A 23,085-nucleotide genomic window follows, 5' to 3' on the forward strand; every position below is an offset into this window, starting at 1 on the left:
ACTCCTGGGACCACCATGAGAACAAATCTCTAGGACAGGCAGCAAGGTCCTGGGGCAACTGCAGCACCAGGCGGGGGCAGGCACCGGTGGGAAGGAGCAGGCCAGGCACGGGTTGCGTTTCTTTATTGGGACAGAGGGTGCGCCATTCCTATGGACCTCTGTGCTGGTCCCTATGTGCACAGATGTGTATACACGTATGTACACACACATCCACAGGAGGCCAGAGCTCTGGTGCGCGGCGGAGGTCAAGCTCTTTTACAAGAGGGCATTAGAAAGAACCCGATTCCAGAAAACGGGGGCGTCTGAGGCTGCGGCCTCACCCTGGCAGGAAGCCAGCTCTGTCTGAATGCCAGAGTGCAGCTGACTGCGCTGGAGGGCCTGTGAGAGGAGCTTGGGTGGACAGAGCTTCCAGTCCCCTACCCTGCCCTGCGCTGGTGGCCAGGCCCAGCCCTGCCCCTGAGGCAGGTCCTCGGGCTCTGTGGGGAGGGGGCCTGAAGACCCCAAGTGCTCCATGGGACCACTCCTTGGGCCCTTCCCCAGGCCAGGCCTATCAGAGGACAACCCTCCGGTCCAGGTGATCCCCACGCCCACTCCGCTGGTGCCTCACTTCCAGGTGCTTCTTCTGGACCCTTTCAAAGTGCTGCAGCAGCTCGGCGTAGTCGATGCTCGGGGAGTCTGCTTTCTGTGACTTGGGGGCTGCCTTCACACCGTCTCTGGGGAAAGGGAGCAGAAGGGCTCAGTGTCAGTGTCTCAGCACATGATGCGGCTGCTGGAGCGGGGAAGCATCAGCCACAGCAGGGCCACAGGCTGGGGGAGCTCGACCGCGGGGAGTCCAGGTGTAGGTCCCCAGCAGTCAGCCCCAAAGAGCAGGGAGCCCTATGAGCATCCCCTCCCCCACAGCTGGTGGGACCAGTCAACACTGCTGCTTGGATAGGGCCTTCAGCCTGTGGGCTGGCAACGGTGCCCAGAGCAGGCATCACATCGGGAAGCATTTCCTGTTTATGAGTGGCTCCCTTTGGGGTGAAAGCCAGGGCTAGGAGCCAGCCAGGAAGCCAGCTGGGGCCTGGAACAGGGTCCAGGGAGAAGGGGGAGGAGGCAGCCTGGCCCTTTCTTTAGGGCAGGGCTAGGGCCGGGGACCACAGGGGTGGCTGAAGTCTACTGGCCCTCAACTTGGCAGGACATCTGTTTTTGAACGTTGGGGCCCAGAGGCCTGCAGTCACTCTCTGTCCCTGCGGAAGGAGAGCTGGTCTCCCCACTGGGCAGGTGATGCCTCCGGGAACTCCTCTTGCTAGCACTCTCCGCAGTTGCTCTGTACCGCCTCACAGCTTGTGCACTGCACAACTGCCACGGGCCTGATGCTCCCTATAGTTGGGCAATGCATTCGCCCTGCTGCCCCCTTCAAGCCCAGGGTTGAGCTTGCCCCGGGGGACTAGATCCACTTGGGCCCCTGTCCCATTCCTAATCATCACCCCAGCAGAGAGTCCCAAGAAAAGACTCTGCTTCTCCCTCATTCTGGCCTCACTGGAAGCAGATCTTTGTGGGCTGGGAAGGATCTGCTTCCAGGCCCTGAGGCCTGGTGGCCCTGGTAAGGGATCTCATGAAGGCTGTGGGCTGATCAGCTAAGCAGAGAATCCTTGGGCCCTTTGAGTTCATGAAAAGACCCCAATATGGCAGGAGAGGTCCAGGTAGCAGCTGAGCACAGGAGCTCGACAGACCTGGACCCAACTGTAACACGACCACCCCCTAGACACTTGACCTTGGGCAGGTAACTCAGTATCCTCCTCTGTAAGGGGGTACTGCCACAGGAGCCCCCCCATGGGTGAGGATTCCTCCATACTGGACATGAAGAACTTGGCCTGATGCCCAGCCCCAGCCTAGGTACCCGATGGGTGCCCACTGTGGCTACAACTCTGTCCCACTGAGGTAAGGCCAGGCGGGGCCCAGCAGCTCATTCCATTTGGGTGAATCACAACGGTGCTTCACCCAAATGGAACCCTCACCAACGAGCCTGGCTCCTGGTAAGGCGCAGCCCACCAATGGTCACAGCCTGAAAGCCATCTCTGACCAGCCACCAGGACCAGGGGCATTGGGAACTCTTCCCATGGTTGGGATGCCATCTGGAGCCTGGAAGTGGGCCCCTGTACCCCTACTCAGCCTGGTCCCTTCCTGCTAAAGACACACCACCTGACAACACCTTGGACTGTGGCCGTGGCTGCTTCTTTCTTGGGCCTCAGGCCCTGCCTCTGGAGCTGGGACTCAGGCAAATTCAACAAAGATCAAAACGAGCTGGGTGGGGCTCGCTCTAGGGGGCCAGACTGCGGGCAGCATTCTGGTCTCTGGCTGCTTTCAACTCCCCTGGGAATGGGGAAGGGCCATCCCTGTCCTAGTAACCTGTGGCCCGGGTGCTACTGCCCCAAGAGAGCAACTCCCGCTCCTGAGGATGCTGAAGGACACCCTGCAGCTTGGAGCCCTAACGCCAGAGGGTGGCCAGATGCTACCCCAGCCCAGAGATGATCCTGAAATGTGCTGTCTGAGGCTGGGCACCCACGGATCTGTATGCTCCTCTCCGCAACACTCTCTGCATTAGATCCAGAGGAGGGAAACTGAGATTAGGGGTTTCCAGGGAGATGCCAGCATGGATGGCAAATCCAGGGTGATGTGCACAGATGTGGCCACGTGAGGGTAGGCGTCGGGAGGACTGGGCCGCACCTTGCTCTCTGGGCCCTAACGGAGGCAAGAAGTCCTTCCCCCCCATGACTCAGCGTCCCTTTGGGGCAGACCCTTCCTGGCCTCAAGTCTTGGTAGCAGGGAGGGGTATGTCCATGGGTACGGGGGACTCCACTGAGCATTGAGGCTGGGCCTCTCCCTGCTAGTCACAGTGGGCACGGCCGCTGCTCAGGCCTTCATGTTCTCTGTGTGTTTACAGCAACCCTCAGGCAGTGAGTGGCTAGGGGACACCCAGCCAGCAGCACAGAGCTGGGGTTCCAGAACCCAAAGCCAGCCCTCTCTCCTGCCACTGCACCCACGCACCTGTCACCAGCTTCTCCTTCAGAGGCTCCCTCTTGCCTCACTGAGGAGACGGTCCCTGGGGAGTGGCCCAGAAGCCCAAGCGGAGGGCCAGGGTTCCCTAGTCCTGCCGGCACCCTGAGTGCACAGAAGCGGGGGATGGGCAAGGAGCAGAGACTCCCCCAGCTGTTCCCGGCACACGGGCCTGTCAGGCAACCTGACGCTGTCTTCCAGCTGCCCGCCTCTCCCGGGGCTGAGGCTGTCCTCAGCCCCCTCTCCAGGGCGGGAGCTGTCCCTCTGTGCCCAACCCTGCAACCTGACCCTGCCCCCAGCTGTTCCTGAGGCCCCTTCCTTGCCCAAGGCTCTGCTGCCTTTTTCTATGACAGCTCTTCCTAGGTCCTTGCAAAGAAAGGCTGGGAACCCAAAGCCTTGAAGACTGAGCGGAACCTCAAGGATCCATTCAGTCCAAATGCTCACTTACTGATGAAGAAACCAAGGGCCCAGAGAGGGCATGGGGCTTGCCTGAGGTCACAGAGCAAATCCGCAGCAGAGCTCGGACCAGATCCAGTCCAGGCCTGTGAACCATCCACTGACCCAGAGGCCTCAGCCCTTTGGCTCAAGACTTCCTGACTCTGACCATGGGAGATCTGGGGGAAAGCCTCATTTCCCCCAGCTTTCCTCTGCAGACTTGCTCTGTTCTGGCTTAGGGAGCGCAGGGAGGAGTCCAACTACTCTGAGCCTGCCTTCCTTTTCCATAGGATGTTCCTATATGAGGAGATGTAGCAGGCAGAGCTCTGAGAAGGGACTGGCCCTCAGCAGCACAGGGGCTGTGGCCTGGCCCAGAGGTCACAGGGAAGCAGCTGTTCCTGCCTCCTTCTCACTTTCAGCTGTACCTTCCCTCCTAAGTGGCTGCCAGGGTGACCCTAACACCCGTTGGGCACTGCAAAGGCCAGCAGAGGCCAAGGCAGCAAAGCGAGGTGTGGCGTCAGGGCCTTTCCGACTCCCAGGAGATAGAGGTGCTCCGGTCAAGGGAATAAAATGCACACCTAACTCTGCAGCTGCTCCCGCTTCCCTGGGACACTCAGTGCGCTGAATGCCTTCCCCTGAGGATTACCTGGTGGCACCAGAAGCAGCTGGGACAGGGACCAGCCCTCCACCCCTGAGCCCTGCCGTCTGGGGAAAGGGGCAGGGTGGGCAGGAGCTGGGCCTTGGCCTGGGGGCCACACCTGCTGGGGGCTCCCAGCCCCTCCAGCGGCCTGAGGCCGACAGCCCATTAGGGGCCCCACGCCCAGTCCCTGGAGAGACCAGGTCAGGTGGGAGGGGTGGTGGTGGCCTAGACCCTGGGAGACGGAAGGCACAGGGGCTCGGGTCAGGGGCCCAGAGTGCCGGGCAGGCCCATCTCAAGGCTGCCTGCATCCATTGCAAGGGCAAAGGCCCGAGACCTTTGGCGGGGGGCGAGGCGCTAGGCCTGCCGAGGGGGTCTAACAGCTTGGGAGGGAATTCTAGACACACAGGGCATCTGATGCAAGCTGGGTGCGCTCCATTCAGCGTAAATCTTCTCAGTGGCTCTGCTTGTTTCCATGGCGACCCGACAAGTGAAATTTTCCATCTCTGATGCCAAATGCCTGTGGATGAGGCAAAGCCTCCAAGGGTTACCAAATATAGACATGACCCAACAGGCTCTGGGGACCGGGCCAGCAGTGGGTTCAGGGTGGGAGCCTGGATGCCCCCGAGGGGCTGCAGCCCTCCTCCCCAGAGGCTGCCGTGCTGGGCCTCTCCACGGCAGAGCTCCTGGGACCCGTGCTTCCCGCGGACAGGTCGCAAGCGGGGTAGCCACGGGGGCACCCTTGCCTCCCACTCCAGTCAGGAGGAGATTGGGAGGGTCCTAGCAGTGCCAGGGTCACTCAGTGGCCAAGCGTTGAGCCTCTGCTACAGATGGGAAGGGAGGGCTGTCTGAGGCCCGGGAGGGACCCTATGTAGCTCTCTTGCCCATGTACCACCTGGGACACAGTGGCTGAGCTGGGGCACGAATTCCTCCCCTCTGGACTTTCTCTCCAGGGGCCTTTGTTTGGGTCACGCCAGCATGTTCTCAGGTTTTTTGATTTAACTCCACCCTGACTGCTGGGAGAAGGTATTCCAACTACCTACCACCGCATAGACGCTCCCAGAATCTCCCAGCCCGGTGCTCTGATATGGAAACCCACGGGCAAGTGGCTGAGGGGTGGACAGTGTCCGCAGTGACAGGAGGTGTGATGCCGAGCTGAGGGCGGGCCCTGGTAGCCCCTTTAAAGCTCCCCGCTCGCCAGGCCCTGCCAGCCCGGCCAGCCCTGGCCCTGCTCGCTGACAGAGCCCCGCCCCCACGAGCTGGGCACTTACCCCGTCTGCAGCAGCTCGGGGTTGGGCACGCACTGGAGCCGGTGGGAGAGCAGCTGGAAGGCGCTGCTCTGGGGCAGCAGCATGAGCAGGCCGTACAGGGCCTTGATCAGGTACGGGTTGTTCTTCACATCCAGCAGCTGCAGGCGCAGATCTGTGGGAGGGCAGAGGGCAGGGGTCAGGCACTGCTCTGGGTGGCACCTCAGCCTGGCCAGGAAAGGGCCAGCCTGGTGGCCGGGGCTCCTCCCAGCCAGACATGCCTGCCTCTCCTCCTGCAGCGTCTTAGCCGTCCCCATGATCCCCCTGCCTCTTCTGACCTGCCCACCTGCCTTCCGTCTGATCTTCCCAACAGTCACCTCAGCCTGGCGACCCCCAACCTGCTGCCAGGCCTGGTCCCCTCCCCCAGCACTCACTGCCTCCCTGGCGATGAGGGGGCTTGGGGCCTGTAGCGTAACAGATTCCCGGGTCTGCTCTGCACGTGCCAGCACGAGAGAGCTATAAATAGGGTGAGCTGGAGAGAAAGACTGGATTAGGGCAGCTTTAAGGGAGGGCAGGATGGAAAAACGCTTTGGTGTGTGACCAAACACCCATCAAGCCCCTGAGTGTCTGGTGGATGCTTTTGGAAATCCATGTCAGACACCAGCCCTGCCTCCCCCACCAGACGGCGGGGAGACGCACCCGGGTCTTGCCCAGCATCCGTCCCAGATAAACAGGCCCACGTGGCTCTCCTCTGAGCCCTTCCAGGAGCATCACTCGTTTCTACCTTCTCCGAGGCCCAGTCTCAGGCGTCCTTGGTGGAGGACAAACCACAAACCTCTGGAGAGACCATGTCACCCCAGCAGCTGGACGGGGGCCTTGGGGCCAGGGTGAGCCAGGAAGCAGGGGCCTCTCACAGCAGCCCCTCCCCTCACCCCAGGTGGCAGTCCTGCCCAGGCCCAGCGACTCCAGAAGAGGCGGGGACCTGTTTTGAATCTAGTCCTGGGCCTTGGGTAAGCTGGGCTACGGGGCCAAGCCAGCTACCAGGGGGGTCTAGGCAACCTAGGGTTGGAATGGGTGCTGGGCAGGACCAGGGGACGTCTGCTGTGGTCACCCCACCAAAGCCCTGGGCCTGGAGAGGTGTTCACGGCTTCTCTAGGGTCAGGCTGGACCTGCCCCCAGGCGAGCGTGTGCCAGGCTGCCCTGGGAGGCCTTTGGGGAAGTGAAATGTCAGGCCAGGGGGCCATTTGGGACAGGCTTCGATGCACTGCCCTGGGAACAGGGTCTCCCTCCTGCTCTTGGGTCCCCTGGGCATCTGTTACTGTGATGGCTGGCTGTTTGGAGAAGCTGTCTTCTGTTTGGATGGGAGGGGGCCCCTCGGCCCCTGGGTTTGCCTTTGGGCTCCAGGGTGAAGGCCGACGGGCTTGGCCTGGGCAGATCGGGGCGCCACCACAGCAGGAGGCCTGGGTGACCAGCCCGGCAGGAGGGTGGCCACCGGCAGGGATGCCTCCCGGCTTCGCTACCAGGCCGTAAGCACACGAGCGTCATTCAGAGGCTTGCCTGCCTTGGGGAGCGGGCACTGTATGTGTCGAGGCGCCAGGAGCTGCGCTCACCCCAGCCAGCTGCCACTTTGCACATTCAGCCCGGGTGTTACAATCAGGCAGCTCCTGGCAAACGCCAGCTCTGCTTTGCAGAGGGACGAGGGCGTGGATCCTGGGCACAAGGGAGCAACCTGCGGGTGGACCCAGGGTGCCCCCAGCTTCCAAGAGCCACAGCAGAGGGCAGTGTGCTCGGAGGGGTGGCCGGGGACAGCTCTGGGACGGCTGCTCCACCTGCCCCCCGACGGCACTGCTCCAGTTCCCCCCGCAGAGGTGACACTATTCTTCAGGTGGGTTTTGCCCTCAGCGCTGGCCTGTGTCGAGCCCTGCCTTAAGGCGCACGGGCAGGACCCACGCTCTGATGCGCATGTCCCAGCCCTGTGTACCTCCTCAGCCCTGTCATCCCCATCCTTACGTTCTTGACATTCTAGAAGCATCCCTGGGGTGACTGTTCTCGCTCCCTCCCCAGTGGTAGCCAAGAGCTGCTCTCCCTCCCACCTCCTTCCAGGCCTGCGGAGGCCAGAGGCAGGGCGCTCACATGTGAAGATGGGGCACTCGATCAGCTGCACCAGCTTGTCTACCTCCGTGAGGAAATCCACAGTGACCTCCAGGTCCCCGCTGGGTGGGTGGTCAAGGGAAGTGGAACCACTGGCCAGGGCAGCCTGCCTCTCTGGGGGCGGGGGCAGCCGGGGAGCTGGGCCCTAGGGGCTCGACCCAGCGGCACAGAGCACACCTCCCACTGGGCCCTGGCTTGCAGGCACAGAGCATGTTTCCACCTGAGCAGGATCAGGACACAAAGGACAGCAGCCTATTGTCCCCCTGCCTCTCTGTCCCTCACAGCTGTCCCCCTGCGCGGCACTCCGGCTCTGCTCCGCCGCTCTCTCCTCTGTGCCCTGCAGGCCCTGAAAGGCTCTCATCACCGCCCTGCAGCCTATGGGGGAGGGCTGGGCAGGAAAGTCCCCTGTTCCTGCCTGAGTGGATGCCTGTCAGCAGGGCCAAGGTCAGGGCTGCTGCAAGCCTGGGGCCTGCAGTCCTCGGGTCACACCAGTGGCGGAGAGGAGCAAATCATAGTCTGAAGGCGAGCGGGCACCCTGAGGGAGCCAGGCGAGGCCACAGCGGGCTCTCAGTGGAGGCACCTCAGGGCCCCTCTCTCCTTATCCCCCAACTCCTGGCCCATCAGCGAAGGAGACCAATTTTGCATCCTAAATGTCTGTCCAATCCGGGTCACACACCAGACGTTCACAGAGGAAGCTGGTTTGCTTCACGGTGTTTCAAACAAAAAGCCGACCATGGATGCCTTTCTCTGAGGCAGGCCCTGAGCGGCGCTCCGTCTCCCTGAGGCCTCCCCTCCAGCCTGCTTCTCCCTGTCCTGTCCTCTGCTGGGCCCTGGCTCTGTGGGCCCCAAAGGTCCTGAGCTCCTCACCTACCGGCCTGCTGCAGCCCGGCAGCCCCCCTGCTCCTGGGCCTTCTCTCCCCACCCTGCCCCAGCACTGCGCAGAGGGCACCCTGCCTCTTTCTCGGGACACCCTTACCTAGGTAAGCACCCATCCCTGATCCCCAGCTCACAAAGCTTCTCCAGGGCTAGCTCCCCTCTACGAGGCCCTAGATGACCCTGTTTACTGGAATCCACCCCTCACGGGTCCACATGGCCCAAGGCCTGGAGGCGGAGCGTAGGGTCAGGGCAGAAGGATGGCAATCGGGCCACCACATGGGTGGGAAGGGAGCACCCGCTCCGCCCCCCGCCCCCCCCCCCCCCCCCCCCCCCCTCCCGCCCAAGACCCAAGAGGCTGGGCTGGAAGAACAGTGAGTGAAGGATACAACTTCTGGATGAGGTCGTAGGCGTGCCGGTAGTTCTGGGTGAGGAAGCAGAGGGACACCGTGGTGACTGGGTTGTGGCACCAGGAGCGGTACAGGCAGCAGAACAGGTTCTGGCTCTCCTGAGGGGGGAGAGGTGTAAGCAGTTAATCGAGCCCCCGCTCCTTCCCCGCGGGTGCACGGCCCAGACTCAGGGCCCCTCTCAGAGCGCCAGGGAGCCCAGCTGGGAACGGGCTGTCACAAAGGAAACGCTGACAGCTCCTCCTCAGACCCTGTCATTACTCTCCGGCCCACAAAGCCACGTGGTGATGGCTGTGAGGGCCTGCTGCTTGGGATTGAGCCTGTCCTTTGTGCTGGTATTTCTGCCCTCAGCAAACAACAGTTATCGTCCTCTCCACAGCCCGTGGTCCCCGAGCCTGTGGGGCTGGGAGGGGGTGTGACCGGAGGGGGGCGGGGAGGAAGCATCCTCAGGGCCCAGGCTCTCCCCGGCAGTGCCCTCCTGCCGTCCTCAAATGCCATCTCTTCCCTCCTCTGCAGCCCACCTTACACTCGGGAACCAGCCCAGGAGCTGAGCCCACACTCGAGAGCCCCTGCCCTGAGGAACATTCTTTAGGCCTCTGCGAATGTCTGGAAGGAACCACAGGAAGAAGGCAGGGGTGTGGCCTGGGTCATTCCCAGTGGCTCGGCCCCAGATGCCCTCAGGCACAGGCTTGGATGTCTTGGAGACTCCCTGAGAGAGGGCCAGGCAGGGTCTGAGATGGGAAGGTGCTGACCACAGCCCAGATGAAACGTGCTGGAGCTGCCGGCACGTCCGGGATGGCGGCTACCCCTGGGGGCCCTCTGCAGCTCAGCCCCCCTCCTCTGGGCCGAGCGAGGCCTTTGACCCGTGTCCCCCAGAGCAGTTCGGTAGAATGGTGAGCGCCTCCCTGCTCTCTCTGACCAGCCCTGGTGGGTCCTCACCGAAAGCCTGGGCCAGACAGCACTGTGACACACCCTGGCTTACACAGGGCATCCTGTAAGACAGATGTGTCCCTCTGTGGGAGAGCGGGGTCCTGGGCAAGGAGGAGGGTGAGGAGAGCAACGACCCCGGATCCCCAGTGGGGTTGCAATCCAGAGGCCTGACCCTGACTGGGTGACACGGCCCGGCAGGTCTGACCCTGCGGGTCTGCAAGGCGGGCTCGGAACCCAACCTACCCTGTGTGCGAGGGGGCAGTGCTGGTGGGGTGCGGGGTGTCAGGGAGGGCACGTGGACCTGGAGCGGGGTCTGGAGTCTTCTGTGGGCAGAGACCCCCAGAGCGGGTGGCTCCAAGGAAACTCGCTGTGACTCCCTCCCATGGCTGGCGCCTACACGCAGCCAACCCAGGGGGACCCCTATTTGACGGCGGACCAGGGAGACCTCAGGTCACATTCTCGTCTCCTCCCCGCCAACCTCCGGGTAACGAGGGCTGGGCTGGCATGGCCGCGCCCGTGGGCACATAGATAGCACCAGGCTGGAGCCCGTGGGCGGGCAGTACCGGGGTCTTCAGGTCCTTCAGCTGGTTTCGCAGCTGGAAGAGCTCAGTGGAGGTCAGCAGGATGGTGTTGAGGGTGTGGACCATGGTCGAGGCGAACTTGAGGTCCTCCTCCCGGAGCAGGATGTCCGCCATCGAGTGGAAGATGTTCTCCGCGTTCAGCAGGAGGCAGAGCTGCCTGGAAAACGGGCCGAGTGGAGGCTCTGGAGGCCTCTGGGCCGCAGCTCCGAGCCCCCTCCTGAGGAAACCTGCTCTTTCCTGGGCCTGGTGTGGGACCCCGGCTCTGGGGCCTGCGGAGGGCCAAGGGGGCTGCTCACAGCGGACCTGGCTCCACGCCTCTCGGCAACTCCAGAGCCCCACGGGCTCCATCTATCCCCCGGCCCACCCCAGGCCAGGAACTGGGATCCCGAGAGAAGCAGCGGGGCCTCTGGTGGCCAGTGTGGCCCCAGGAGCCCTGAGGTACCTTTCTGATCCCCCACATAGCATAGCAACGCCTCCCCATGTGCCAAGGCGCTCTGTGTCCCTTACCGGCTTTACTTTTCTGGCTAGAGATTATCTTCACGTGACAAATCCGCACTCTGCTCATCCGCGGATGGTATCCCCCCGCCCTCCCCCGTGAGAGCCCGGGGTCAGGAGCTTGTGTGGGCTCTTCATGGTGCCACCCGCGCCTGGAGTGGTGCCTGCACGTAGCAGGGGCTCGGTAGGTGCTCGTGGGGCGAACAAGCCCTAAGGCAACCCTGAGTTCTACCTTCGCTGTTCGATAATGAAACTCTGGTGGGGAGGCCAGGTGACCTGGCCAAGGTCACGGGATGACTTAGGGCCACTTCTTCCCACTATCTCTCCTCTAATAAGAGTCTTGGGGGGGATAAGGCTTGGGCTTTGTGAAAAGGAGACTCCATTTTATAAAAGGGAAAACAGGGAACCCAGAGAATGGAGGAGGAAAGCAGTTTTCCCAGGGTCCCTGGGACAAGGTGACGTCCACAGTGACAGGCAGGTATCAAGGACGCGCCTCAGGGAAGCCTGCTGACCTCCCTAGGTGGCTGCTTGCCCACAGAGGCCTGGCCTTGAGGGGATGAGCAGGCCTTCCTGCTGGGAGTTTAAGGATCCCAAGGCTCTTGAAACTAAGAAGAGCAAACCAAGGAGCTGGCAAGTGGCTGGGAAGGAGGGTGGGGTGTGGCCCCCGAGCCCTGCCTGTTGGGGACCGGTGTCAGCAAGGCACCCCGTCCCAATCTCCTCCTGGTCTCTGCTCCAGGGAAGCATCCACAGACCAGGCCTCAGGCTTGTGGGGACGACGGGTCTGAGGCCTCAAGGTCTCAGGTGCTGGACAAAATGAGCCCCATTTGGAGCCCACAAGCCTGAAGTATGTCCACCCCAGGTCACTGAGCTCACACTAAACTCGGCGTTATCACGGTCTGGCTTCCCGTTTCCTTCCAAACGCCAGCCACGCCTTGGGGCCAGACTGGAGAAGCTTCTTCCCCACACCCGGCTCCAAAAAATCCCGGAGCATTTGGTAACAGAGAGGCCAAACCACGAGGCGCAAACAGCAGGCAGGCCGTCTGCAGCCTAGGCCCGGCTGGAACCGGCAGGCTTGGGCAAGAAACCACCAGAGAAATGGAAACAAAGCTGCTGGGGGGACGGGGCCGGCGGGTGGTGTGGGGAAAGCCCTGCCACAGTTGCGGGAGGGCAGGCGGAGCCCCCCTGCTCACCTGGTGTGGGTGGAGGAGGGGCCCGGGCCCTGGAGCCCGGTGCCCCTGCCCAGCTGTGTGGCCCAGTGTGTCTGTGTGACAATTTCTCCACCTCCGAATGGGGGTGACATCTACCTGCACCATGGGGGCTACTCAGAGGGCGGTCATCAAGACTAGTGGCAGCTCCTGTGGGTGCACAGTATGTGGCAAATGGGACCCCTGGTTGGGTACCTTGTTGGTACCATGGGTGGGGGACAAGGGCCAGCTCCCAGGAGGACGCCTGGCCCTTCAACGGAGCCTAGGCAGCACTTCCTGTCCCCTCGTGGTCCTCCCACCCCGAGACGACCGCATCTCCAGGGCTGTGGGATAGAAATGTTTCAGGAGGGCAGGCCGGGGAGGAAGGGGAGCGTTCTGACAAATCGTCACAAATGCCCGTCGCCTGCAGCTGCTGCCGTCTCCATGACGGGGCCAACAGCTGAGGCTGCTGCCAGGCCGTGCTCTCCAGGGACCACAGGCCTGAGGGGACCTGCAGCAGCTGAAGGGCGGGGGTGGTGCTCTCACGTGAGGACGGCTGAGGAGGGTGCGGAGGGATAGGCAAGGGGGTGGCGATGAGCAGAGGCGGGCGCCAAGGCCTCCTGGTGTCCCTAAGAACCCGGAAACACTGGGGAGCTACAGAAGGTCAGGGATGCAGAGTATTCCGGAAATACTCTTGCCACCACGGCGCTCTCCTCCTCTGCTCTCTCCCTGGTCTGCACCTCTTGGTGGTCATGTCTGGTCCCACGGAAATCTTCAAAGCCATCTCTAGATCAGCGGCTCCCACACGTGCCTCTTGAGCCCCCACTGAGCTCCGGATGGACACCGCCTGCCTGGTGGATGCCCCGCATGGCTGCCCAACAGGCACTTCAGACTTGGCGGGGCCAAAGCACACCTCTTGGTTTCCCCTTAGACTCTGGTCCCCCAGCCTTCAGGGGGGCATCGGTGCCCTGCGGCCTCAGGAAGTGGCATCACTGCCCACCCAGCTGCTCCAGCCCAAACCAAGGAGTCCTCCTTGATCCTCTGGGCCCCTCTGTCCAGTGTACCAACAAGCCCAGGGGCTCTGCCTGCAGGGCACACCTGTTTCCTGGCCCGTCTCAGCTACCCTGCCCTGGGCCAAGGGTCAGCCCTCTCTTGCCTGGTCAATTCCAAGCCAGCTTCTAATTGGGTCTCCCTGTGTCTCCTCTCACCCCACCATTCACCCTCCATGCACCAACTGGGGCGCTTCTTAAAAAGTCCTAATCAGAGCATGGCCCTCCTCAGCGGCTTCCTGCTGGATCTAAATAAACCCAGCTCCTGACCACAGCCTCCAGGCCCTCACACTTTCTGGTCAGCTCCTCACAACCTCAGCTCTTATGAGTCCTCCTTTACCCACGACGTGCAGGCCTCTCCTGTGTTTCTTCTGTTCCTGACCTCTGCCCTGGCCTGGGCAGCTCCTCCCGGGGACCAGCGCACAACTGGCTCCCTCCAGCCATGGAGATCTCAGCTCCAACACCAGCCTCAGAGGAAGCCTCTGTCCCATGCGCACCCCTCTGCCACCAGCCCTTTCTAAGGGAAGGCCTGTTTCTTTCTAAGCGTTTCTCATCACCTGAGTCATCTGGTTGATGGACTCGTTTACTGGGTCCCCTGCTGTCTCTCCCACCATAACATGAGCTGCAAAGGGCAGGGCCTTGCCTGTGACCCTCATGTCCCTCATACCAAGAATCACTTTTGCACATTACCGCATGGAGGAGCTGCGCTGATCTCCACCCAAGGTTTCATGAACAGCCCCGGAGACGTTCCTCTGCCCCATTCCAGCACGTCCCTTAGCTGCTCCTGGGCATGCCCCGGCATGCTGTGCCCGCCTGGTAAGAGAGCAGCTGCCCTGACAGTACATTTTCAGCCTATCACCCAGGACCTGGCTGCCCAGTCCAGGGAGACCTCAGGAGACGCCCAAGCCGCCAGGACAGCCTGAAGGGTCAGCCACAACACATCACACCAAGGGGTCTCCCCCTGAGCACCGCTAATTAAACCACCACGGGAGGGGAGGGAAAAGGAGGGGAGGGCCGGGAGGAGCCGGGAAGAGGGACCATGGAGCGGCAGCGGCGGCACAAGCGGCATCTAGCCTTCATGCCCCACCCGCTGGGCTCTGGATGTCCGCAGCTACACCTGCTTCAGGGGGGTTGTCTCTCCCGCCCCAGGAGGCCACTGGACAGAGCCTGGAAGCCTGCGGCAGCGGCTCATAGGGCTCCATCGAAGGGGGCTCCAGCCCTGCAGACCGGCAGGGGCAGGAAGTGGAGGGGAGTGGCGGTGGGGGTCACCTGTCACCTCACCCGGTCTTTGCTGTCTCATCCCAAGGTCACTGTAGACTGCAGAAAAGGAAGATGCCTCCAGACTGCTGGGTCATGAGGCTTCCAGGAGGCAGGAATAATAAAGTATTAGCTCCCGGGGAGCGCTAAGCACACGCCGGGCACCGTGCAGAGGGTGTTACATGAGTCCACTTGGGGCAGTTCGGGGGTGATGGAAAGGTCAGAGGCTGCACGTGCTCACCGGGCTCAGGGCACCATCTGGGCATTTTAGGGGAAGGCGAGTCTGGGTCGGTGGGCTGGGCTGTACCTTGCGAGCTCTGGACACCTGAGCAGGATTCTTCCTCCTGCATCAGGAAGGTGGGGGAGGAAGGAAAGGGGCCCACTTTTCACTCAGCCCTGAGTTTGTGACACGACCCACACAGGCGGCCTCAGTCTCCCTGCGCCCGGCCCCGGGCTCCTCCCGCGGCATCCTGAGTCCTCATACAAGCCTATACCCTCAGGCAGAGAGGCCTAGTCACACAGCTGCCCAGGGGACGAGGAAGGGTGGATGCAGACCCAGAGGCCAAGTTCCTTTCCCCACTTTGCCTCCTAGGTGCCTGTCGTGAGCGGGCACGGGGGCTGTCCCCGCCCGGGGGGGCCTGGCAGATGGCTGCCTTGCAGGGCTGCTGCGTCATCACTTCTCTGTTGAGCCCCCGCCCGGCTTGAGCTGCCTGCTGGGCTCTCAAGCAGAGCATCAATAATGAAACACAGCTTGCAAGCATTAAACATTTGCCCATATTTTTTAATACCCATATTAAAGTGCTATTCATCATGAGACAATGGCTTGGAAAATACTTGGGGACAAGGCAGAGGTGGGGTGGGCGTGAACTTGGATGGGGTCTGGGGGGGCACAACCTGGAGGCCCACCTTAGGGCCGGGGTCCACGTGCGTGGGCCTCAAGGTGGCCTGTGGTGTGTGGCCGTGAGGCCCCGCGGATGGGGCTCTGGCTCACTCTCCTCCAGCCACCCGGTGCTGCCTGGACAGCTGTTCCCATGCTCTGGGTCTGGGTTCATATTGGGGAGGGAACAGCTCTCTTTGGTCCCTCTGTCACATACCAGGAGCTCTCAGAGGAGCAATCTGCCTTCGGTCAGCTCTGAAGCCCCCGGGACGCAAGAGGGGCACTGCCACTTTCCCTAATGCACAGAGAGGCCTTCTTTGGGGCAGCCTCAAAAGGCCAAGACACTTGCTGGGGCCGAGGAAGGCACTCTGGGGCAGTGCCTGCCTGAAGGTGGCCACACCACACTTGCTGGGCTGGTGTGAGCTTCATGTCACTGTCCCTTTAACCACAAACACTGGCCAAGCATCCACCAGACGCACTGGCCTCGGTGGTGGCCATGGTGGGAGGTGCTCTCCTGTCCCCAGCCTGGTACCCACCCACGGCCCCTGCTTCAGGTGACATGTGGGCCAGAGCGGGTGGGAGGAAGACATCAGCTGCCTTGCAGGAGGCTTGGAGAGGCCGGTCGTGCCCTGAGGCCATGTGGTCCAGGCTGGGTGGGAGGAAGCTGCCTCACTGGTGAAGGCACGGGCAGAGGCCAGCCCCACCGGGCCACCAGGGAGCCTGATGCTGTCCTCTGCTCTGTCGTGGTGTGGGAAAGGGACCACATGCCGCTTCTTTTCTAGGGACCTGTACCAGGTTGGGCAAGGCCAAGTCTCAGTGTGGAAGCCAAGACCTGCCCAGTGGCTCTGAACCCTGCCCTCCCCCTGCCTGGGCTGCATGCACGGCAGGTGAGAAAAGGTGCACACCACACTTCAGGCGCCTCTCGTCTAGGCATCCTGGACAGCAGGGCCGGATCATTTCCCCAGAGGGCCCACCTTCTCCCTCTAGCCTGAGTCTCCTTCCTTCGTCTCCATCCCTGCCACGCGTGTCCTGACCAGGCCAACACTGTGCACGGAGGGCCAGGCCCTCACTTCCTCTCTCCTTTGGCCGCTAGCTGGTGTCCACGTCCCCTCAGCGGACCAAGGCCAATGGGACACAGGCTTTCCTGGGAGACACCTGGAGCCTCACAGCCATAACTCTGAAGTGCAGCCTAATGTCAAGTACAGAGAACACAGGGGCCCAGAGCCATTCCCACCGGAAAGGGCCCTCCCTGCCTTGTCCCTGCCCAACAGCTGGGATCCTTTAGAAATTTAAAGAGAGAGCAGCTCTCGTGTCCTATAACATGAGAATAGGGGAGGAGGAAGTGGCCTCCCCTCCGGAAGTTCAGAAAGCTCCAGAGTTTCACTGTATCCTCCCCCCACAGCTCCCTTGCTTCTCTTCCTTTCCAGCTCTCTGCTTCCCAAGTATGAAAATTGTAAATCTGTTTTATTTATTTCAATCAATCCTCGGCAGTGTGCCCCTCAGGGCAGAGGCAGCCATGGTAACCCTGCTAACTCATGCCTAAAAAATTCATCGTGTTTAATGCAGTCGATGTGTCTGATACATTTATAAGTTGTTTTTTTTTTTTCGGGGGGTAGGGGTGGGAGGAGGGGGCATGAGGACTTGTTTTTCTGGGTCTTGCTGGGAACTGGTGCAAAGGGGATGGAGCGAGGGCCACAGCACGATGGGGAAGAGGCAGAAGACGAAGCAAAGGGTCTCTTGTCCACTTAGCTCTCCGTCTGATTGTTCAAGAGCGGCATGGCCAGACTCTGGGGGACCACAGACACCTGACCTGGGCTCATCCGGAGACCTTCAGGGGAGGCCTCCTTTGGGCAGGAGCAGCCTGGAAAACCAAATGGTCTTGTAGAGGCAGCCGGGGCCTTAGCCCCCCTGTGCGAGACAGCCTCTCTCTCCAGGCTTGGGGTTTGCTCTAGGGATCAAGGCTTCCTCCACTGCCCAGGGTGGTCCGGTGGCCCTTCCTGCCCACTCCCCAGGACAGGAGCCAGCTTCTGCGCATGCCCGGCTGACCCACTGGGCCTCATTTCCCATGTGTTCTTAAGCAACCTGGTCAAGCCTGGCCCCACTGTCCACTCACAGGTGCCTCTCCGGCCTCCTCCGGGCCTGTCCCACATGGAGCTTGCCCTGAGCATGGCTGGAGGCAGGTCAGATGGCAGGGGTGGGACCCATGCTGGAGGCTCTGGGAAGACCCCTGGGGGTCATCTCTCCAGGCCTCCAAGCCTCAAACCCTGGGTAGCGAAGCCCATGGCTTCAGAGTATTTCATCTTTCAAGCCCTCAGGGCAAATGAAAACAAAGGGGTGGGCCACCAAAGGAAATCCTGTTGACTCCAAGACATCAACTCCAACAAGCCCTTGCAAGAGGCTGGGCTCTTGCCTCTCCGGTCACAGGGATTCCCTTCAAGCTGAATCACCATTTCCTCAGCGTTGGCCCACATAACTGACATCTGTGAGCGTTTTCTCCATATTAGGCACGTCCTGTACCTTAAATCCCTTTAACACGGGACAGGCGTCATTTTAGCCGTCCTCTTTCACAGAGGATGAGGGCAAAGCCTAGAGCCTTGCCAAGGTCCCCATCTGGTCCGCCCACCTGGGCACCCGAGCTCTTAGCTGCTGCCTCGCCATACACCCAGCTCGCGGTATCCAGGGCCCAGCTTGCACAGGGGCTTGGAAGTGCTTTTTCTGGAAGACGGATGGTTTTTTGGGGAGAAGGAGGGCACCTTGGCTACAGATATCACTAGGCCTTCTGATGGACCAGAGCCCAAGTTTCTCCAGGACCTTCCTGTGGCTCTGGGGCAGTTTATCTGCAATCCAGCTCCTTCTACCCCACCCTCACCCTGGGGCTACCTCTGGGAGTGGAAGGCACTGACCACACTTGGCCACTCCTGGTCGGGACAGTGGTGATCTGCACCTATACTTGGGCTGCTCTGCTGCAGTGGTGGCCTGTCTCCAAGGGGTGAGACAGGAGGCAGAGTCTGGGAGCCTGCGGGGGGCGAGTCACCCGTGGGGATGACTCCATCAGCCGGTTCCCAGGCCTGCTGCTGCCTGAGCTCCAGGGCGAGGTGGGGGTTTTAGAACAACGACTCCCGGCGCTCTGAATCCAGGCTGAGACGGCCAGGGAGACAGCACCCTGAGCCCCGCACGCCTGGGAGTGCCCTGGGTGGACCCTTAGAGAACCGGATGGAACTTCTCTCCCCTTTGAAGTCTTCTGAGCTCCTGGCCTTCCAGGAGGGATTTCCTCCCCAGGATACACTCAGGCTCCCACGGAGGTGGCCCGGCCTGGGAAGAGGCTTCGAGCTGCCTCGACGCCAACGCACAGCCAGCCTGGTAAACTGTTTCCTGGCCCCAGACCTGCCTGCCACCTACGCCCCTGCCAGCTTCCAGCCAGGCTCACGGAGGCCCTCAGAGATCAAGCGCTCATGGGACAGAGGAAGAAATCCAAGCCACGCAGCCAGGGCAGTGGTGGAGTCAAGTCCCTGATCCAGGGTTCAAGTTTCATACTGCCAGACAGTCCCACGCGGTGTGTCACCCGCAGAAGGACAGACCTCTCCCTCCCGGGCCAGCCCCTCTTTCCACCTGAGGGCTCCAGCTCCCTGTGACGAATGCCCAGGGCACAGACACCTCTTCACCCCATGACATGTGACCATAATCAGGGTCCCTTGAGGTAGAGGGTCTGTCTTGGGACAGGTAAGGGAAAGGCGCCCCTGAATCTCTGACATTTCCCCCTTCAAACTAAGGGGGTGACCTTCTGAGAAATGAGGCAGGCAAGTAACCGAAGTGCCGGGAGCCCGGGGAGCCTGGCTGGGGCTGCCCCCTCATCCCCGGGAAGGGCTCTGTGGATTGCCCCAACGGTCTTCCTGTTACCAAGCTGCTTGTTCACAATTTCCTTTACTTCATCCCATTATTCCCAAACTAGTCCTTCGTTCCAGGCCAAGGGATCACTCCCTGCTGCTGCTTATACGACCACAAACGCTTACAGATGGTGAGCACCTCCTCCCTTCTACCTTAGTCAGAGTTGAGCCCAGACTCCGAGGCCTGAGCTCCCATAACTCTGCCCCTCTACCCTTAAAGCCATGCACGCGACCTGGGCCCAGAAGCCCAGTGGTCACGTGGTCACTGCACCAAAGCCAGAATGTCCCCCTCCTCAAATTCTTCACGCAGACGGGCTGTCCTCGTGGTGTGGGTCCTGCCGGGTGATCACAGAGATCCCCGTCTATCTCACATTCCGGTGGTGACTCCCCCAAGGGATCTACTGTGCCTTGAAGAGCGCCCACTAGGGGTGGCCATTTTGCTCTGGTGGCAGTCTCAGTGCCCATCTCTTGCTCCACCAGTGTACCTGCCCACCCAGAAGGTCTCACAATGACCCTCCAGAACCAGGAGAGCCCTCCACGCCAGAAAGAGCCCCTTACTGAGAGACCCCTGAACCTGGCTTACACTGGAGTTACCCGAAGACTGTTTGGGATACTCCAGAAAGGGGGCGATTTGTATTCCTGACAGGCTTCACAGTCAGGACCGAGAACCACTGTCCCCAAACTGCCACTGCTGCAAGCCCGGCGATGCCACTCTCCGTGTGGAAATGGGGAGGTTTCACCAGCAGCCGCAAAGGGCTGCAGAGCCTGGGCTCTGCCTCAGAGCTCTGGTGAAGGGCCTGTTGCTTTCCTTCTCCCAACCACACGCTCACCTCCCCAGAGCCGGGGTCCTGTTTTTCCCTGCATTTCTGCCTCGTCTCCACCTTAGGGTCCTAAGCCCTTTGTGCACAGCCCGGACTCGAGCTGTCCAAAGGGTGGAACAGATGAATTCTCCGGCCAGACTTCCGCCTGCCCAGGACTGCACCACCACCCTCTCCTCGGCGGTGTCTCCTCTCCCAGCCTCAGAGGCCCTGGGGGAGGAAGCTCAGCTCTAGCCCCCTCTGGCATGTGCCTCTCCCGCCTTCCTGGCTACATTTGGCTTCCACAGGAGATTCTCCGATTAAGGAGCTAGACTGATTAGTGCCTTTCTGGCCTTCAAATCTTTAGTCTGGGAGTTTTATGGAATTTTATGAACTGACATTGTTTTCTGTAGCTCTTTACAAGTGCCCACTTAAAGGGCACTGAGATAAACGTCAGAAAACAGAACGGGAAGTGAAACACTAATACCTACTGCTGGTAACAAAGAGCAAATATCACAGCAGCCTCACTGCTGAGTCTCTTGGACAATGTGAAGAGATCAGAGTGAAAGGGCTGGGAGGACGGAAGGGTCAACAGCAGCAGGGATGGACAAAGAGAGTGTGGGGGGGACTCCTTTAATTCTTCGTGGCCAAACGGAAGGGGGGTTTCTCTTACTGGTACCCTCCTCCATCCTGTCAGGAGGCTGAAAAAACTCCTTTTGTGATCAGTCATTTTCAGGGAAACTTAAGACGCATGAAATAGGCTTTTCATCCGAATGTCCCTTTCCAGCCCGGGAAATCTTTATCGGATTAAACGCACGAGAATGAAAAAGGGCTCCAGATGTGACAGTGTCCTGCAGGTGCCTGAGGAGTCCCAGGTCTTGGTTACAGAACAGGCCGCCCTCTGACCTCCAGCAGAGCTGTGCCAGGCAAGGGGCCTGCCGGGGAAACACCAGCACCCCATCACCACACCACCCACTGCCCCTGGAGCAGAGTCTGGACGCCGCACACAGAAAACGGGCGATGGAGTTTAACGCTGATGTGGAGGCCTTGATAAGGGAGAGTGACCCTGAGCCGTTCTGCTTCGGCCTAGAGGTTAGAGGGCAGCGTCCCAAAGAGCTTGGGATCCTGACGGAGATTCGCCTGCCGAACGACGGGTGACGTGTGAGTGAGTGAAAACAGAGCAAGCTGCAGAACAATTCTGAGTCTGGAATCCTCTGCCGGAAAACCTCAGCCTTAACCACAACCAAACAGACTTATACATTTATAAATGCAAAGACAAGTTTTGGTAGAAGATACATGAAACTGAAAGTAGAGGCTACGTCTGTGGGAGGAAGGGGTGGGGAAGGTCTTCTACATTTTGCAGTACATTCTTCTGCGTTATTTCAATTTTTATCTTACGTGGATTAAAATTTCTTTTTAAACAATACAGAAATCATTTAGAAACCTACACATCTGGGGATCATCTTGGACTCCCTCATGGAGATCTCAGAGACAGAGCAGGGGAGATCTGACAATGGAAACAAGCATCTTACAAATGAGAGGATCAACAGCCGGGAAATGATATTTTTAGCTACGGTGGCTCTTTGCTTCAAAGGCGTAGGCTTCATCTAAAACCAGGCAAACCTCCTACAAAGTCTGCCTGTTTGCAAGGAGTGATTAGCATAATACTCCTTTCGGGAGAAAAGGCCTGGCTCCGCTCTGAGACACGAGTGCCTGCTACAGGGGAGGCTTCTCCTGAAATAGAATCGCAGCAGAACAGCAAAGTCTCATCAATGGAGATGAAGCCCCCATCTTCCATCAGAGCCAGAAAGCCGCCTCGCACAGAGGGCCTGGGGATGACGGGTGCGCTGCAGCCAGGCAGGGTGAGATCTGAGAGATCACAGCTTCGCACGGGGAGGCCTCCCTTCTGGGCTGCTACTTTAATCGCTTTTGTCTCATGCAACCACCTTCTTCCACTTTTAAGTACAGAGGGTCTGGGGGCTGCCTTTATAGATGCCCTTTCTGAGGGGAAGGTCAGAGCCAAGTCGAGGCTGAGGAACAGGGACGAACTGGGCAGACGGCAGGCGGGGACCATCGCCGCAGGACTCAGATGATGACATCTCAGGGAGGTGGCCGCCACCGAGGCCGCTCGTGGCCCTCGAGAGGCGGCTCAGCTGTGGGTGAGCCAGCGCTGCGGCTCCGTGCCACCCTCCGCCCTCCCCAGCCCCGAGGGCGCTCACGCCTGTCCAGGTCTATCCGCCTCTCCTCCCCCAGCCCAGGCCCCCCACTCTCCACAGCCATTACGCTTGGCCTGTGGGCACATCTTTGATGGCTGTCTTTTCTCTCCCAGAAAACCCCTAGCTGACTCGGGAAGACTAAACATGTATAGGGACGTTTGAACTTTTTTCCAAACACCACAAAAATGAATCGAAAGTTGTGACCTTCCAAGAGCTGTAATTACAGATACTCATCTCGGGAGCTGAGCTGGGGACAGATATCACCAGGCAGCTGCTGCTCCGTCACACCAGGCCCAGCACCCCATCCTGGGGGGAGTGTGACCTTGGGCTGTGCGGTGGGGCTGGGGGCAGAAGGTGGCTGTGCTGGTGCTATTTCAGGCCTCACTGGCGGGAGTGAGGCAGAGGAACGGGAGGGGTGCAGAAAGGGAGGCACAGTCCCTTCTTCACGGCCCCCTCCCCGTGGGGTCTCCACAGCAGTAAGATCACAGGTCTTCCTGTGGAGGGTCGGGACCGGGAAATACTCACAGATGGGGTGCACAGCTGAAGATCTGAGAAACCAATTACCACGCTACTGGGGGGGCCGGGAGAGGCAGAAGGAATTGGACTGGGGCAGCTGCTCAGGCTTCAAGGGCAGGAAGGAAGTGAGGTAACTTCCAGGAACCTGCCAACTGTTAGGGCCAGGGGCTACCGGCAGAGGTGGGCAGGGGTCCCGTTCAGGAGAGGGCTCAGAGGAGACAGGCCTCGTCTGTCAGGAAGGGGACCAGCTCACGTGGGAGGAAGGGAAAAGCTGACTGCTCTCTGGGAGCAGCTGAGGCCAGCTGGCTGAATTCACAGGCACCTGGAATTAACTGGCTGAAAGCAGGGCAGGGATGTCTGGAGCCTCCAGAAGGTTTTAAACTTAGTCCAGATTATCTGCTCACACTGCCGGTCCCAGCATCACGGAACCTTCTAAAGTGATGCAGCAGCCAGAGCCCTGTCAGGCAAGCTTCCTGAGCCTCTCCTTAACCAGCCTTCGGTGCTGGAGGA

The 23,085-nt window shown here is 60.5% G+C and overlaps 1 protein-coding gene across 3 annotated transcripts in view; it reads right to left on the reverse strand.

Annotated features, from left to right (window-relative positions):
• Nucleotides 1-107: 107 nt before the first annotated feature.
• The window catches only part of VAC14 (VAC14 component of PIKFYVE complex), a 97,918-nt gene continuing 74,940 nt past the window's right edge, over nucleotides 108-23,085 (reverse strand). For 2 of the 3 annotated variants that reach the window (XM_033843993.2, XM_033843992.2), the window contains 5 exons: nucleotides 10,283-10,457; nucleotides 8,772-8,890; nucleotides 7,492-7,571; nucleotides 5,383-5,533; nucleotides 108-713 (listed from right to left, as the gene is read on the reverse strand). In XM_033843993.2, the coding sequence (XP_033699884.1) occupies nucleotides 551-713; nucleotides 5,383-5,533; nucleotides 7,492-7,571; nucleotides 8,772-8,890; nucleotides 10,283-10,457 (688 nt within the window). In that variant the 3' untranslated portion in view covers nucleotides 108-550. The remainder of the gene's footprint in view (nucleotides 714-5,382; nucleotides 5,534-7,491; nucleotides 7,572-8,771; nucleotides 8,891-10,282; nucleotides 10,458-23,085) is intronic. The other variant, XM_073795705.1, reaches the window with a different exon arrangement.

This window comes from Tursiops truncatus, chromosome 19 (assembly GCF_011762595.2).
Source record: "Tursiops truncatus isolate mTurTru1 chromosome 19, mTurTru1.mat.Y, whole genome shotgun sequence".
Taxonomy (NCBI): domain Eukaryota; kingdom Metazoa; phylum Chordata; class Mammalia; order Artiodactyla; family Delphinidae; genus Tursiops; species Tursiops truncatus.